This window comes from Toxorhynchites rutilus, chromosome 3 (genome assembly GCF_029784135.1).
Source record: "Toxorhynchites rutilus septentrionalis strain SRP chromosome 3, ASM2978413v1, whole genome shotgun sequence".
Lineage (NCBI taxonomy): Eukaryota > Metazoa > Arthropoda > Insecta > Diptera > Culicidae > Toxorhynchites > Toxorhynchites rutilus.
The window spans coordinates 313,505,042-313,524,177 of record NC_073746.1 but is presented as its reverse complement, the minus strand read 5'-3'; the positions used below and the strand labels follow the sequence as shown (position 1 = coordinate 313,524,177).

Sequence of the window (19,136 nt, the reverse complement as noted above, 5' to 3'; positions counted from 1 at the left end):
TTCTTACCCCACAGCGAGCGCTGGTGGTGCTGCCGGCACCACCCGTTGACGAGCAGCCACTGGTGGTCCGCAGATTTTCGACGTCATCCTCGCTGGTCAGATTGTCCGTGTCGCGGCGTATTTTTGACGACGACATGCTGCCGCTTTTCGCTCCCCTCACACTGCCCCCTCCGCCTCCGCCACTGGATGATTCGTTCCCATCGCTGGAATCGCATCCGCTGTGTTTACGTTTGTTCTGAATCAACAGCTTCACGCCGGCCTTGATCAGTTGCGAGCGGGTCTGCAAAGAGGATACGGGAGAACAGGTTTAATCAAAATGCACTCGAGATCGAACATGTTAAATTCAGCGTCACGCTTTTCGATCAATCGTAAGTTTCCATAAATTCGCATACTTTCGCAGCAAATAAGTAGCTTATAAGGAGGCTTTCAGTGTCGCATAGGAGAATATTCGTAATAGACCTCTTGTAATGTTTGGTCGAAAAAAAAAATAATAGCGTAAGTTCAAATCGAATCCTATTTTTTTGTCAGACGCGCTCCTTCCATATTGAATCTATCCTGTATAAAAATCTCAACGACACAATCGTGCTACCTGAAACTCAAATGGTCAACCGGTAGAAATCCCGTAACTGTCCATCGAGATTGATTCAAACCAATAAAAAAATATAACCATATTAATATACTGATTATACTATACTTTTCAATAAGTTACAGTTCAGATGGTTTGCACTGTAGTTTATTGCTAATAATATAATATGACGTTGGCATGTGTTATTGTTGTCAATTGGTCTTCAAATAGCAAAAAAAATATTGCTAGATCATGTAAAAGTTGTCTGCAAACTAAGTTTGACCTTCATTCAATAAGGGGCTGTCCACATACCACGTGGAAACAAAAAGCGCGAACATTGACCAGACCTCCTCCCCCTGTTGTCCACGTGGACATTCCTGAATATTTTTTTATTAAAAATTACCAAGTAAACACCTCGATTGCACCCTTGTTCCATTTCAAATTTATTTAATGTTAGATTTTGTTTCTCAGAAGGGACTGTTTCAAATGACTTTTCCACTCACGCGAATAAGAAATTAGGAGTTCAAGGATTTAGAGGCGAATGAACTGAAAAGTTTAAAGCCTCTTTAAAACAGAGAATGTCAATAGGTGTTTAAGGAAGTATTCTTGAATCCTTTGTTGCAGTTTTTGCACCGCAACCACCGTGTTATTCCAACAGAATAAAGCATCATTTCATTAAAGTCGGAAGTCCTTTACATGGTTTATAGGACTGGGGCTTCGATTCTGGACTACCCTGCTTTTTTACCAGTTCTCATCCCAATCGATAACTTATGTAAATTGATCGCACGAAGAATAGGCAGTATGCGAGTTTTATTGAGCTTAAACGAGCAGCTACCTCTGCGTGAAGCGAGATTCAAATTTCCACATGCCGTAGCTTGGCCGAATACGTTGTTTGGATTGATTGGAAACTAAGGATGGCCTGCGAATTATAAACTTGTTATAATTCGTGCGAAATTTGTTGTTGATTTTGTAAAAAGTGACAAGTAACGTATTATTTATTTTAAATTGCTCAAATTTCAATTCCTCGCGAAAGTGTACATTTTTGGAAAAAGTAATGCAAGTGAAAATTTAAATGTTCGAGTTCCTATGTCTGTTTTCAGCCACCAAACCTTTTTTACCGTGCAGAATTGTAGTCAAAATCCAGGACCTTATTTTGAGGGACTGTTTCGAAAGATGACACACGAACGAGAGTTTTAGAATATGTATATTTTTTTATATAAAAACAGCATTTTAAAACACATTATTCAGTAGATACACATCTAAAGTTCACAACGAATTGAAAAAAAACTTGTTTATCTTTCATTATCATACAAATTATGCATCTTTCAAGTAAAAATAATTCCGACCAGTATGGCACCCATGTCCAAATTGAATACGACCGCAGAGGGTCGTATCTATATAAAGCTTATCATTATTTTGACATTTTTATACAGTTTTGGTACATAGTCATGATTTGCAACCAGAGTATACATTTTGCATGATTTATTTTGAAACGAAGAAAATCCTCTGACACCAAAACTTGAGCAAAACAGTTCAATGAGAATGATGACGGTCCACGACCAGAAGCTCCAGTCATACTGACTTTTATAAGAAGATTGTTTGGACCGATTAGAGTAAGTTTGAGGTTAAAAAAACACAAAGAAATGACAGCCTGAAGTCTGAGATATCTAGCCTACTCTAGCAACAGTTAAACATCGATGTAAAGAAGACTGCTGAGTCCTACGTCAATGTCTTGGAGGAAAACTTATAGCCGTCACTCGGGAAAATTAATATAAAAGCTATATTTTCCAACAGGACAATGATCCCAAGCACACCTTTAAGGTGCGCTATTTTCAGTACAAAGAAATTAAAATGCTTGAGTGGCCATTCCAGTCTTCAGACCCCAACCCCATAGAGCATCTATACACAATACTGGATGAAAAAATCCAATGAGTTGGAGTTTTATGTAAATTTGAAAATGAATACAAACAATGGCTTGATTACATCCATTCCATTGTAAGAAATACGTTCATTAAAAAAAAAATCATGCAAAAGTATTTTACGTAATGCTGTTTACTTTTTTTCTTTCCAACACTTTACATAGGGTATTTGGTAACTTATCGAGAAGCTCTTGATCAACCTGATAGGGTAAATGATCTTGGTTTGTCTAATTTGGGGTGTTTTTACGCAACTAGTAAATGCAAATCGATTTTTCTTCATGAAAATCACACATAATCGATACGAGAAAAGCCCCAAGTCTCTAGTTGCTAATACTACCATAAGGTGTTGAAATTATTCAAATTTTTATGTTTTTTAACGATTTTCCTTAAAGAAGAATTATGATCATGGTTTGACCACCTCTGATCATGGTTTGCCCAAAAAAATGATCATGGTTTGTCCGGTTTTAGAAATCTCAATTTTTGAATGAAAACATTCGAATTCACAATTAGATGTTGCATTTATCATTGCTTGAGTTTACTGTCATCATATTGATTCATTCATAATTTAGGCTTTCTTCAGAATATTGCCTTTTCTTTGGCATTTTAGAAGTGTTCACCTCAACACAATCAACACAGAAAAAGCATACATCTGCTATGCGCGAAGCACACCATAAACAAACATAAACAAACTGCAGCGCGCCAAGCGGTTGCCATAGAAATCATGTGGGCAAAACAACATTATTGAATTGGACAACTCATGATCAGAATTGAGTTCATCAAAATGCGTTAATTTAATGGTTTAGCTATGTAAATCCGATACAAATGGTGAGCAAGCATGATGTTTACAATATTTATAAGTGTTGTAATCCAGAAAAGGGCTAAAAACGTGCCAAATAATCATCTGGTGATCGATTAAAAGTTAGCTCGAATGAGGGGCGCATTGACACAAATAGAAGGTGTATTTTATAATCCTTTAAAACATGTGATTTCGTGAAAATATACTATCAAACTACTATAAATCATGTAAAAGGCAATTTCATTTATATGTTTCGAAACATTCGAAGGCCTTATTTGCCATAGGAGCGCTGAATTAGAGCATTAAAAAAAGTGGGCAAACCATGATCATATTTTCGACTGAACAAACCAAGATTATTTACCCTACATCTTCACAAACTGTTCCCTGGCACCAAATTGCTAGGTTATTTAATTCCGTAGCAATTTCATTTTAAGCATCTTCAAAAACCACGAATTCTACCATTGTGTTTACACTAACAATTATTTGAAAAAAAAAAAAACATCAGGCAGCTCAAACTTTTTATTGTCAAATACGCAGAACAAGCATGATAGGAAAGTTTGAAAATTCTTGAAAATGAAAAACAGATTTCGTTGATTTTTAAATATAGATGTGATTGATTTTTTCTCAAATATGTTTTTCACGTATCCACGTGGCACTTGTTGTCAGGATCAGTTCATTTGTTTACATCATTGCGTTAACGGAATAAGCGCAATGAAAATTCCACACTATTTATTCGTGAGTTGCCTTAGCTGTGAATTCAACCCCAAAACACGGTGTGAGATGTCATGGGTCAATTCAGGTTCTGGGGGATCTGAATTTTATTTATTTATAATGATACTACATCCCATTGAGAGATTAGATTTTCTTCACAATTTTTCGCCAATAGTCCCGATCCATGGCTGTAGTTCTCCAACTCCCGGCTGCACCGATTCTTGCCAAGTCCTGCTCCACCTGGTCCAACCACCTCGCTCGCTGGGCTCCTCTCCTTCTTGTTCCTACTGGATTAGATGCGAACATCATCCTTGCAGGGCTGCTGTCCGCCAATCTTGCAACATACCCTGCCTATCGCACTCGTCCAGCCTTGGCGACTTTCTGAATGCTGGGTTCGCCGTAGAGTTGCGCCAGTTCGTGATTCATTCTCCTTCTCCATACTCCGCTTTCCTGTACACCACCGTATATTGTTCTGAGCACTCGGCGCTCGAAAACTCCGAGCGCTTGTGAGTCCTCTTCAAGCATCGTCCATGATTCGTGCCCATAGAGAACAACCGGTCGAATTAGGGATTTGTACATGGTACACTTCGTACGGGGTCGGAGTTTGTTGGACCTCAAGGATTTGCGGAGCCCATAGTAGGCACGACTTCCATTGACAATGCGTCTTCGAATTTCACGGCTGTTGTTGTTGTCAGTTGTTATCAACGAGCCAAGGTAGACAAATTCCTCTACCACCTCGAGCTCGTCGCCGTCGATCACAACACTACTACCAAGAAGAACTCTGTTGCGATCAGTCCCTCCAGCTAGCATGTATTTAGACTTAGACGCATTGATCCCAAGCCCAATCAGCCCTGCTTCGTGTTTCAGTCGGGTATACAAGTCGGCTACCGTCGCATGTGTTCTTCCGATTATGTCCACGACGTCGGCGAAGCAGATAAACTGACTAGACTTGTTGAAAATCGTGCCCCGCATGTTGAAGGCCGCTCTCCGCATAACACCTTCCAGCGCCACGTTGAAGAGCAGACAGGAGATTCCATCGCCTTGTCGAAGTCCCCTGTGAGTCTCAAATGATTCCGACAGCTCACCTGAGATCCGCACATTGCACCGCACACCGTTCATCGTTGCCTGAATCAGTCTTGTCAGCTTTCGGGGAAAGCCGTGTTCGTCCATGATCCTCCATAGCTGTCGTGGGGGATCTGAATTACGATTTGAAATTCGGTTCTGAATCAGGATTTCTTATATGGGATCACTAATATAGGGTCGATATTTGTATCTAGAATCTGCAATGTTTTAGCTAAAATCTGCAATTTGTGTCTTGCATCTTGATCGGAAATCTTTTTTCAGATTTGTGAATGTGAATGTGCAATTTCAAATCTGAATGATGCATATGGAATTGATATTTGAATTTGAAACCTTAATCTACCATCAGAATCTGGAATCTGAAATCCAAATTAGGAATCTAAATGTGGGATCTGGTTCTGGGATTTGGATTGTAATATCTGATGTTTGAAAAACTAGTTTATTCACACTCACCAAAGTGGGGTTCCATTTTTTTTAGAAAAATTATGGCCTTCAGAAAAGTTCTAGCAAATCCTACGATTTATTCGTCAATAATCAAGCTTGATATTAACCAAAATATTTATAACAGTTGATGAACAATTATTTCCGTCAGAAGGCAGGTGCAGATTAACACAGTATATGCCTAATTAAGTGGAATGAGTTCTTGTTCCAATTAGTAGAACAGCTTTCCACCGAATACAGAGCTGCAAGACATTAAAATTGATCAGTATATGAAGACCCACAAATATCAACTGCAAAGTCATCGAATGCAAGCCTTGCATTTTTAATGTTTACTAATAACTTGTCATTTGACTGCAAATAATGCAACAAATATAGAAAATTAATTTCAAACGAATTTCTCTACACATTAGTTATTCTTTCGCAATGCAGTCATTTTGACCGTTTTTAGACAATCTACACTCTGTCCAACTTCTATAAGACCAGGTGATAATCTTGCTGCTTTGCGTCATTGTAAACAAACAATGTTTCAATTTATATTTATATTCTATTCTCGTGTGTAGGTATTAGTGCCTACCATACACTACATGATTTTCATATGTGTGTGTGCAAGCGCTGAGCGTAAACGAATGTTTTTGTATTTTTCAAGTGTCAAGTTTCTATAAGACCAGTTATATTTTCCGTTATTTTAGTTGTTTCGATCAATAAATCTGGAAAATGCCGAAGGGAAAAGTGCTCACGGAGAGAGATGAAAGACAAATCGATGCATTCCACCAAGAAAATGTAGGCATCAGCGAAAATGCTCGTCGGATTGGACGATCCCTTCAAGTAGTGCTGAATTATTTGGCGAATTCTCAAGGATACGGTAAGAAGGAGAGAGCTCCACGTAAATCGAAGCTCTCTGACCGGGATAAGCGGGAAATAGCTAGAACAGCTTCGAATACCTCAAAATCGCTTATGCAAATAAAGCAATTTTTCAATTTAAATGTTACTCGGGTGACAATTCGTCAGGTTTTGGTAAAAAATCCTCACATAAAGAGGGTTTAAAAGGTTAAAGCTACTCATCGTACACCATCTCACATCGAAAGACATCTGAGTTTTGCCAAAGCTTACATGAACCGACAGTCGGACATGGTATGTTGTGACAAAGAATGTTTCAATAGAATCCGGGTGTTCTTATAGAAGTTGGACAGAGTGTAGGTATATACAGTAGAATCCTTTTATTATGACGTAATTACACAACGATGTTTGGTTTCATTTAAAATTCATTGTAAAAAAGTCGGATATAATAACTTCCTTCACAGTGGCATGTCGCCTATTATGATCAATTTTTAATAAATTATGTCCGGTTGTAATGACTAGCATTTTTTCAGAAAACGCTTTCTATGACGTCCACTTATTATGACACGTTTGTCAATTCCCTTCAATGTCATTATAAACGGATTCCACTGTACAAAGTTTCAGTCTTTCTAGTGTAAAATACTTTTTATTTGCCGGTAAGAGCTCAAAAATCGGCCTAGCGATTCGAAGACAACATCAACAAAGAAGCCGAATGTTTAGATCACCCTATTTGAAGATGCTGCGGAATCAAAAGTACGCGTCTAAAATTGATCGAATGGAAAAGAATAAAAAAACAGGGTTTGAGCAAAATCAGAGCCTTTTTTTCGCTACACTGAGAGAAATAATTAGTAAATATAACGAATTTTTTGGTAAATACTACCAATCTATAGTCATTTTCGACCGTACTAATAAACACATATGTCAAGCAGAACCATGATTCGGAAGCCCAATATCGGCTACATTTTCTCGCCGAAAATGCACGTATCAGAATCATATCCTTATTATACCTCCGTATTGCCTTATGGGAATAATTAAAATGGTTAATACGCGCTTTTCTCACCAGTTTTCAGATATGACAATATCCAAGCTTACTAATGTTATCGAGTAAAATATACTAATCTCTGGTAAGGATGCGGGTTTGTTGACAATATGTACAAAAAAATTGTACATTCTACTAATTTTGCATAAATGTATTTGATAGTTTTCGACCGAGGATTTTTGTAAGTGTAAATTCTCTTTTTATGACGGGTTTTGTTTGGGTTTTCAGCGCACTGTTTTTGACAGCTCACACGTGATTCATGCCATGCGTCAAAATTGAAGTGCATATGGAATTGATATTTGAATTTGAAACCTTAATCTACCATCAGAATCTGGAATCTGAAATCCAAATTAGGAATCTAAATGTGGGATCTGGTTCTGGGATTTGGATTGTAATATCTGATGTTTGAAAAACTAGTTTATTCACACTCACCAAAGTGGGGTTCCATTTTTTTTAGAAAAATGTTCGTTCGAGAACTCGCGAGCTGATCGGACAAGTTTGAGAATCGATCCGATAACGGTGTTTTTTTTTCACGCAGATCTATATTGTGCTTTTTTTCATCAGTGCTTGCGAGTGAAGCGAGCTCAATTAAAAGTGGTGCACGATCGAGACGCTGAGGATCCAGTTCAGATCAACACACATTCATCACACGCTACACAGCAGCGGCAAGTAGAAGTTTATTTTTCTATTGTTCCATATATCATTCCTTCAACCTCCTGTGTACGATTTACACCATTGTCCAACATTGTATTTACCAAATCGGCAAGCGTTGGCATTAGGGGTGTACATCTTTCTTACATTACCGTTGAACTTTTGTTGAAACTTTTTTTCATTTTTGAATTTTATACAATAAAAAATTGAAATAAATATAATTTATATATACCTTGAATACAAATATAATTTATTTACTCATTTATTTTTTTCTATTTTTTATTATTATTCTACACTGTTCACATCGAACAGGTGACTAATTCATTATTATGGCTGAGGGTGTGGAGGATCCCCCATCCACGTCATTGAATGTTTCTGATGCTGACCCACCTCCTGAAGAGCAGGAGGATGAAGCAGACGTTGAGGAGGAAAATTCTGTGTATGAAGTAGAAAGTTCTGAAGATGAGGAAATTGATGAAAAACATGATTTTCGTCTAAAGGAATACCCGGAGGGATTCAAAGGTCCATTCATTGTATACTTTAGACGAAAATCAAAACATCTTAATGTCATTCGCATCTCAAAAGAACTAACGCAGAAATTTTCCAAAGTTACTGAAATTACTCGGATGGGGCCAGACAAATTACGAGTTGTCGTCTCTTGCAGGACCCAAGCGAATGCAATAACGCGCTGTGATCTCTTTGCGATTGAGTATCGCGTATACGTACCCTGTTGCAACGTTGAAATAGACGGTGTAATAAACGAAAAGGGTTTGACTCGAAAAGAGATACTCGATGGTGTCGGTCGCTTCAAGAATTCCTCACTTAAAAGTGTGAAGATTCTTGAATGCGATCGACTGAAGTCTGTGTCACTTAAAAATGACAAACGAGTTCTCAATCGGACAAACTCTTTTCGAGTGACATTTGAGGGTTCCGCTCTTCCAAACTACGTTGCAATAGGTGCTCTTCGTTTATCTGTTCGGTTGTTTGTACCCCGGGTAATGAAATGCAACAAATGTATGCAACTCGGTCACACGGCCGCCTATTGTTGCAATAAACAACGTTGCGCAGATTGTGGAGAGAGTCATGATGGGACTTCTTGCGCAAAAGAGCGCAAGTGTCTTCATTGCGACGAGGCTCCACATGATCTTTCTCAATGCCCGGTGTACATACAACGAGGGGAAAAACTCAAGCGTTCCTTAAAGGAACGTTCCAAGCGGACTTATGCAGAAATGCTTAAGAGTTCCGCTTCAACGACTCAGGACAATCCCTACTCCATTCTGCAGAACGACGAGCCTGTTGCAGACGCTCCCAATGCAGGAAGTTCCGGTACATCGCAGGGTGCCATTAGGAAAAGAAAAATTACTTCTTTTCCATCACTCCCCAGAAAGAAGACCGAAACTTCCCAAGTTGGAATGAAACCTCGTATCGAACGTGCTGAGAATAGACCGAAGCAAGTACCTCCTGGTTTAAGCGGTTCTTCAACGCACCAGGGGTCCTCAGCACTTCCCGGAGCAGAGCCCAACACGTCTGTTCCTTTTTCGCGGTCGAGGCAACAGCCACAATCTGGCTTGCTTGCGCTTTCTGACCTGGTGGACAATATTTTAAATGCTTTGAATATAAATGACCCTCTTAAAAGCATAGTATTATGTTTGCTTCCGATTGTGAGAACATTCTTGAAAGAAAAATGTGGCTTTTTAGCAGCGTTCATTTCCCTCGATGCCTGATTCAGTGCAAGAGGTCAAGGATTTGACCACTGTAATACAGTGGAATTGCAGAAGCATCATCCCTAAACTAGATCAATTTAAATTTTTAATTCATAGTTCTAACTGTGATGTATTTTCCCTCTGTGAAACTTTCGGCTTTCTTCAGCCGACGAACTGAATTTCCACGATTTCAACATTATTCGCCTCGATCGAAATGACTCGTTTGGTGGCGTACTATTGGGGATCAAAAAATGCCACTCCTTCTGTAGAGTCACTCTCCCATCGATGACAGGCATTGAAGTTGTCGCTTGCCAGACACAAATCAATGGCAAAGACCTCTGCATTGCCTCGATATATATACCTCCAAGAACTATGGTTGGCCGCCATCAGTTTTTTGATATCATCGAGGCACTGCCGGAGCCGCGGCTAATCTTAGGTGACCTCAACTCCCATGGAACAGCATGGGGTTCACTCTACGATGACAACCGTGCCACTTTGATTTATGATCTGTGTGACAACTTCAAATTGACAGTTTTGAATACTGGGGAAGCAACTAGAATAGCCAACCCTCCTGCACGGGCAAGCATGCTAGACATATCACTTTGCTCTTCTTCGTTATCCCTGGATTGCACGTGGAAGGTAATCCAAGATCCCCACGGTAGTGACCACCTGCCAATAATTTTATCGATCGCCAATGAATCAGGTTCTCGTGAGTCAGTTGATATTGCGTATGACCTCACGAAAAATATTGACTGGAGAAAATTTGCAGAAATAATATCTGAAGCACTTGTTTCAATGCATGAACTTCCTCCACTCGAAGAGTATAATTTTATATCGAGTTTGATTTACGAAAGCGCACTTCAAGCTCAAAAGAAACGTGTTCCTGCTACCACTTTCCGACGTCGTCCTCCATCACTTTGGTGGGACAAGGAGTGTTCAAAGGTCATCCGCTTTCAAAAAATTCCGGCAAACTGGACTAGTGGAATGGTTTCGAAAGTACCAAGCTCTAGAAGCCAAACTAAAAGGTCTGATTAAAGCAAAAAAGCGTGGATATTGGCGAAAGTTCGTCAATGGTTTGTCAAGGGAGACCGCTATGAGCACTCTTTGGAATACGGCTAGGAGAATGTGTGGCTGGAACCATACACATGAAAGTGAGGAATACTCTGACCGTTGGATTTTCAAATTTGCAAGAAAGGTTTGTCCCGATTCCGTTCCTGCACAAAGCGTCGTACGCGACATTCCACTCCAATGCGACTATGAGAATTTTTCGATGGTGGAATTCTCAATTGCCCTCCTCTCATGTAACAATTCAGCTCCGGGGTCGGACAAGATTAAATTCAACTTGTTGAAGAATCTTCCCGACTTGGCAAAACAGCGTTTGCTGAACTTGTTCAACAAGTTTCTGGAGCTGAATGTTGTCCCGCATGACTGGAGACAAGTGAGAGTGATAGCCATACGGAAACCCAACAAGCCGGCTAGCGATCACAACTCGTATAGGCCGATTGCAATGTTATCCTGTATTGGTAAATTGTTAGAGAAAATGATTCTACTTCGTTTGGACAAGTGGGTTGAAACGAACACTTTGCTGTCAAATACGCAGTTTGGCTTCCGCCGAGGTAAAGGGACGAACGATTGTCTCGCGCTGCTATCTTCTGAAATCCAAATCGCATTTGCTCGCAAAGAACAAATGGCTTCCGTTTTTCTCGATATCAAAGGGGCATTTGATTCAGTTTCCATGGAAATTCTCTCAGAGAAGCTTCATAATCGTGGACTTTCACCAATTCTCAACAATTTCCTGTACAATTTACTGTCAGAAAAGCACATGATTTTCTCTCATGGCAGCTCGAAATCTTCTCGTTACAGTTTTATGGGCCTACCACAAGGCTCCTGCTTAAGCCCCCTCTTGTACAGTTTTTACGTCAATGATATGGATGATTGTCTAACTAGAGACTGCACGCTGAGACAACTTGCAGACGATGGAGTTATTTCCATCACGGGTACTAATCCCGTCGTTCTGCAAAAGTCGTTGCAAGATACCCTGAACAATCTGTTCACGTGGGCCCTCAAGCTGGGTATCGAATTCTCTACGGAGAAAACTGAAATGGTCGTTTTTTCTAGGAAGCACGAACCCGCCCAATTCCAGCTTCACCTATCCGGCAAAACGATCCAACACTCTATGTTTTTCAAATACCTGGGTGTATATTTTGATTCTAAATGTTCCTGGGGGAGACACATTGCGTATTTGAAACAGAAATGCCAGCAAAGAATCAATTTTCTCCAAACAATAACCGGAACATGGTGGGGTGCCCATCCAGGAGACCTCATTCAGTTGTACAAAACAACGATATTGTCAGTGTTAGAATATGGCAGTTTTTGCTTCCGATCAGCTGCCAGGATTCATATTCTCAAGCTGGAGAGAATACAATATCGTTGCTTGCGTATAGCCATGGGGTGTTTGCATTCGACACATACGATGAGTCTCGAAGTTTTGGCAGGAGTACCCCCGCTTACTCTTCGGTTCACAGAATTATCCTACAGATTTCTCATCCGTTGCAAGATCATGAATCCATTGGTGATTGATAACTTCGAAAATCTACTCCAGCTGACTCCTCAGTCAAGTTTTATGTCTTTATACCATGAGTACCTTACCCACGACGTGCACCCTTCACCAGGCATCTCCAACCAAGTTTGCTTCCCATACTTTTGCAATTCCTCTGTCATTTTTTATCTGTCCATGCGACAAAAAATCCATGGAATCCCAGATCATCTACGCTCAGATTCTATTCCGCCGATATTTTCGGCAGAATATGGGGGCATAGTTAGATCTGATAAAATGTTCTTTACTGACGGTTCATTCATAAACGGGTCCACTGGCTTTGGCATCTTCAATGAAAATTCCAGTGCCTCTTTCAAACTCAAAGATCCTTGTTCCGTGTATGTTGCTGAACTGGGTGCGATATACTACGCACTGGGGATCATTGAAACATTGCCGATCGACCACTATTTTATTTTTTCAGACAGTCTCAGCTCATCAGAGGCAATCCGCTCAATGAAGGTTGATAAACGCTCATCTTATTTCCTAACAAGAATAAGACAACTATTGAGTGTTTTGGTCGAAAAATTATTCAAGATTACCTTAGCATGGGTTCCCTCTCATTGCTCGATTCCGGGGAATGAGAAAGCGGACTCGCTAGCTAAGGTGGGCGCTTTAGAAGGCACTCTTTTTGAAAGGCAAATTGCTTATAATGAATTTTCCACATTCCTCGTCAGTATACGCTCGTAAGTTGGCAGCGCATGTGGAGTGGAGATGAGTTCGGTCGTTGGTTACACACGATTATCCCTAAGGTCTCGACGAGGGCATGGTTCAAGGGATTGAATGTAGGTCGTGATTTCATTCGCGTGATATCTCGGCTTATGTCCAATCACTACAACCTAAACGCGCATCTCTATCGCATTGGGCTCGCAGCAAACAATCTTTGTGATTATGGCGATGGCTACCACGACATCGAGCATGTTGTCTGGTCGTGTATCCGGTTCCATGCTGCTCGCTCTCAGCTCTCTAGAGCACTAAGAGCACAAGGCAGACAATCGGATATCCCCGTCCGGGATATCGTAGGTAGCCGTGATCCTGATCTTCTGCTTCATCTATACCTGTTCCTCAGAAACGCCGATGTCAACGTTTAATGATGTTTCCTTCGTTGTGTCCCCGTTTCATATCCCTCCTATCCGATCGATAAACTTTTACTTAGTCGCGGCAATACATACACACACTCTTTACAGACACACGGGCCAAAGGTTGTGCAGTCCACTGATCATTCAACAAGAGCCAAAGGTTGTACCGATCATGACAACTCTACACGAACTGATGATTGCGCCGGCTAGTGACCATTCTATCCTGGATTCCTCGAGTCGAGAAAGACGCACCACGCTAGATATGAGGTACAGACTAGGGGGGCGTTGCTGATTAATGGTCAGCTGCATCCCAATAGGAAGTATCCCGTGTCGGGCACACGTACAGAGCATTGGAGACAGCAACATCCCAATTACGAAAACACTTGTAATACTAACCTCGAGCCAACCGCGAGTAATCGGTTACATATTACTAACATAGATAATAAGAAAAATTGTATTGAACTCCCGGCCCCGGGAGGCTAACGCCATATGAGCCTTTATAAAAATATATATTTTGGAAAAAAAAAATTGAAGTTGACGAACAACGATTCCAAATAATTGAATAAGATTATTTTCGAATTCAATGCACTGTTAGAAATGTGTTTTTTTTTGTTTCATTGAAAAATTGTATTTAGCGATAAGCATATTTTGGATGAACAGATACGTTGATAAATTGCAGTACTTGGTATGTATACGTACAGATTACCCAAAACGTAGTCGTGGCAAACATTTACATGGAATAATATTCAAAAAATAAATGGCAGAGATCGATTTTATCCCCCAATAAAATTTTATATTTTTTACAATTTTTATTATTTCCTGTAGTTAAAGATCAAATGCTTAGAAAACACCATTCAGAACATATAGACCCTATCCTCAATACATCTGAAATTGATTACAACTTTTCGAATCGGGGATTGGGCATCCGAGTCGCACAATTGAAAAATGTCGAAAGAAACTGCGAGAAAATAAACAAATTCGTCTTTTTTTTCACCATTGCTGAGTGTTTTTCGTTTTGTTGTTGTTGCTCCGATCTCGATCTCGATGAGATGCCGCGTGGGGACACTGTGGGGGTGGAGGAAACAGTCGAGCGCGCGCGTGTGTGGGCGCGGTCATTACTCGTCAACTTGACTTTCTTGCTTCAGTCAATTTTCGGTCGTTTTCTTTCTCCCTTTTTTTTGTGTTGTTCTTCGGACTGTTGGTTTACAAAGGAGAAGACAAGCAGCAAGGAGACGCGCTTCGTTCCCCGGGGTAGGGTTTTTATTGAATTCGACAAAAATTTGGCACGTATAGAGCATGCTAAATAAATGACTCGCGAGTTTGGTTGTTCATTTTTCCTCGCGTTTTTAACGATTCTGGTGGTGTGGGGTTTCAGTTTGTTTGCCGTCCGCTTATGAAATGGCGGCTGTTGGCTTTTTTCGGTCAACACTAATTCCGGTCTCCAATTCTCAGTTACGAATGCTACAGTGTATACCATTCCCGCAAGATACGGGTTTCTTTCTGAATGGGAGGGTTTGTTTTCTCGACAACAAAATTTTGTTAAATAGTAATTAGCAAAAGAATTTCAGTGTATACATTACCTGTTGTACGCTCGGTGTTCTCCTATGGCCTGCAGGCGATTCCAGTGGCGAGTCGGAACTGTTTGAGTGGTTGTCTTGTGATGCCTGCAAAGAGCGTAAACATAGGATCATCGAATAAAATTTTTGTACGCAAAACTTTGTTTGAAAATATCATTTTCTAACACTGACATTGAACATTGAAAATCCTACAGATTGTTGCGTTCAGATGAACCTGTATCTATAGCTTTTACGGAAGTCTTAATAAACTCTAATATTAAATAGTTTGCTCCCTAGAGGGTGAAAAAGAATTAACAGTGTTAACCCATTAACACACTTCTCCCCGCCAGATGCAAATCACATCAGCGAAGTCCTGAAACAAATCCCCTTCATGGGTGACATTCATACTTCTGTTGACAGCTGAAACGAACAATAGAAACCCGCACGATTTATTATCTTTTGGTTGGAGGTGTTTTTTCCCTCCTATCATCCGTTTCAAGTCATCGCTAATGGATTTGGAAGCGGGAAAAAAAGGTTGGCAATAAACGTGGACTTTGCCGCGCCGGTTGCCATCCATCAGAACACCACAGCCATTCGTCATACACTTTCCAGTGATAACTGGATTGCAGAGCGATCGATTGAAATGAAATGTTTTTCTTTTTGCCTTCTTTCAATTTTGAGATGATTGTTTATTCGATTGATAAAAAGAGACACATCCATAGGTTTAATTTATCGATTCGGTTCCATTCGGCTTAACTGTGTTCTGTTTGGGACACGAGGAATTGAAAATCGAAACATTAGACAGGCTGTTGAGATGCGATAGATGGCGCTTATTTTGATATATAAAAAGCGCCAGCGTTGCCAAAAATTTCTACTTTTCCTAGTTTCGAATTACATTCTTTTTTTTTCGCATTCATGAAGCCTGTAAGGTAGTTCTGGTTCTGAACTACAACAATTCCGAGCGTCTGTTCACCATGGAGGTGCGGCTCAAGCAGCATCTTTCCGGCATCCAGCGGCTGAATACAGAATGCTTTACCCTCGAAGCTCTAACTAAGAGGACAAACCCGTCGTGGAGGATATGGTTTTTGGGCTAATAACCCACTGCACCCGAAATCAACAATATATTACGGAAACCCAAGTTGGAAGAATACGGACAGATTTAACGGCAACGACTCTTAGCATGAAACAACGGATACGAATTGGAACATGAAATGGCGTAGCAGGGTAGGCTGGCCCAACTGGCTAGCGAGGCGAGTCGCATGAAGCTGTAGATCCTGGGACTGAGTGAAGTCCCAGTTTATGGTGACCATGCTCCAACTGAGCGAACGTGTCAGATGTGGTTTGCACGGTCTAAAAGTGGTAATTTTGACTTGGAAGAAGGTTATGCTGTCTATTTGGTGGGACCAGCTGGGTGTGGTGTATTATGAGCTGCTAAAACCGAATTAAACCTCTACCGACGACAATTGATACGTTTGAGCCGTGCACTGAAGGAAAAACGGCCACAATACGAGCAAAGACACGGTAAAGTTATTTTGCAGCACGACAATGCTCGGCCGCATGTCGCGAAACCGGTCAAAACATACTTGGAAACGCTGAAATGGGATCCTACCCGCCGTATTCTCCAGACATTGCTCCGTCCGTGCTTTTTCGATCGATACAACATGGTCTGGTTGACCAGCATTTTTCCAATTTTGATTAAGTCAAAAATTGGATCGATTCGTGGTTAACCGACAACCCGGTCGATTATTTCCGCAAGGGGATCCGTGAATTGCCAGAAAGATCAAAAGATCGAAAGACCGTTTTTGCAGAATAAAGCATTAATTTTTGAAAAAAAAAAATTAAAAAACTTTACTTATTAGTTACGTGGGTCTCAAGTGACGCTTACACTGAGAACCAAACCGATCACATCTGCATCAGTCGAATATTAGGACGAAGCCTGCTTAACGTGCGGAATAAACGCAGTGCCGAAATCGCTTGCGACCACCATCTTCTCATAGGAGAAATCCGCCGCGTAGCGCGAGTTCAATGGAGGGAGAAGAAGTTCGGTCGTCGATTCAACACACACCGACTAGAGGATCCTAATGAGCAAAGGTCCTTTGTGGATGAACTTAGGACCCGAGGACCAGTGGATCGCCGTCAAGAAAGCCTTCATCGCAACCAGGGTGAACTGCGCCACCCGGATGAAAGAATAGATGATAGAAGGGACACCAAAGTCGCGATAGATCAACAAAGAACCAGGAGAGAAAAAGATACAGCCCATCGTCGGTATCGTGCCCTCGACCTAACAGTTCGGCTGAAAAGTTTATAGGGCAACACAGTAAAACTATTTTTGTTTGCAAAATTCAATTGTATTATTCAACATAATTGCCTTCGAGTGCGATACTGCGATTAAAGCGATCTTGCAACTTTTCGATGCCAATTTTATAGTACTCTTTCGGGTTTTCCAAAATAGGCCTCAGTTTCGGTAATCTCTTCATCATCGGTCTTAAATTTTTGCCAGCGAGCACTCTCTTCAGGTCTTCGCCGTCATTGCGAGAGATAGAGGCAGCAATCAGAAGTACGAAATCCAACAAAGCTCCGGGGGTTGATCGCATATCAGCCGAGATGCTCAAAACTGACCTCGCATTATCCGCAGAAATCTTGCATCATTTATTCGTAAATGTCTGGGAAACTGCAACATTTCCGATGGACTGGATGTACTTATTTTTCTTGGATGACACTAACGTTCCCAGTGGAACTTTTGCCTTCTTGTAAGTATTACTTGCATCATTTTTATAAGTAGTACATAGTTGAGATTTCTATGCCGAATAACACGCCTTGAGTGAATTCTGGAGTGGAATACTCTAGAATACGCGTGACCTTAGTGCAAGTCGATAGAAATTTTTTTGACGAAAAATCCTTCGACCAGACTGGATGCAGGGCATCCTTATTAAGGTTCCAAGAAAGGGGACCTGACTGATTGTGACAACTGGTGAGGCATCATGCTGCTGTGCGTAGTTCTCAAAACCCTGTGCAAGGTGATCCTTAACCGGGTAAAGAAGAAGGTAGAGGCGGGATTTAGAGCTGGTAGGGCCTGTAACGATCACATTGCTACCTGAGCATCATTATCGAGCAGATCAGTGAATTCCAAGAGTCCCTTAATCTGTTATTCATCGATTATGAGAAAGCTTTCGACCGCCTCAATCACGATAAACTCTGGAGTGCCCTGAGACGCAAGGGATGAACTAGTCTACCTAGTATCAGCGCAGTACGAGGCCTTTTGTGCAGAATCTTGCACAACGGGGTCTTGTCTGACCCAACACGGGTCGCGGCTGGTGTTGGGCAAGGCTGTCTACTCTCACCACTACTATTCGTCATCGACGAGATCATGGTGGGCACTTTCGACCGTGAACCAAACCGTGGGCTTCTTTGGGAACCTATTAGGATGGAGCACCTCAACGACTTTGAATTTGCTGAAGACATTACACTGGTATCGACGTGGGGCTCTGATATGCAGAGCAAGCTTGACGACCAAGCCGCATTCTCTTCCGCGGCTGGCCTGAAAATTAATGTCAGCAAGACGAAAGCTTTGGATGTCAACACGGTTATGCCTTCCAGATTCACAATAGCTGGGCAAGCAGTGGAGAGGGTCGAGAGTTTCAAACATCGATATATTCGCGCGGAAGGCGAAGGCTGCCTTTGCGAATCTGAGGAAGACAGGGAGGTCACAACCCCAAAACCCGGATACTTAATTCCAACGTAAAATCAATGCTGCTTTATGCATGTGAGAAGTGGGTCGTATCAGCAGAGAATGCGCGGAAGTTTCAGGTCTTCGTGATCCGCAGCCTGAGGTATATAATTCGGGCCTGATGGCCGAACAATTGGATCGCAAATGACGCACTCAATCGTCGTTGTCATCAGATGCCGACTTTAACAAAGATCCAGGAGCGTCGGTGGGTCGGCCACACATTACGGAAAAGTGGCAGAGGCAGACCCAAAGATTCCTGGCGACGGAGCCTCACAAACGAGATCAGAGGAGTCGATCCAAATTTGACCAGGGCACGGGCCAAGGCGAAAGCTGCGGATTGCCCAGAATGGAAGCTTCAAACGAAGGCACTATGCTCCTAGCGTGGAGCGCAGCAACAATAAATAAGTGAGTAAAGGCGGAATTCCATCTATTAAACATG

At 41.2% G+C, this 19,136-nt stretch overlaps 1 protein-coding gene across 1 annotated transcript in view; it reads right to left on the bottom strand.

Annotated features, from left to right (window-relative positions):
- LOC129775663 (activating transcription factor 3) overlaps positions 1–19,136 on the bottom strand; it is a 189,156-nt gene that overhangs the window by 7,891 nt on the left and 162,129 nt on the right. The window contains exons 3-4 of the mRNA XM_055780652.1: positions 14,995–15,078; positions 8–280 (exon numbers count right to left, since the gene is read on the bottom strand). Of these exons, the coding sequence (XP_055636627.1) occupies positions 8–280; positions 14,995–15,078 (357 nt within the window). The remainder of the gene's footprint in view (positions 1–7; positions 281–14,994; positions 15,079–19,136) is intronic.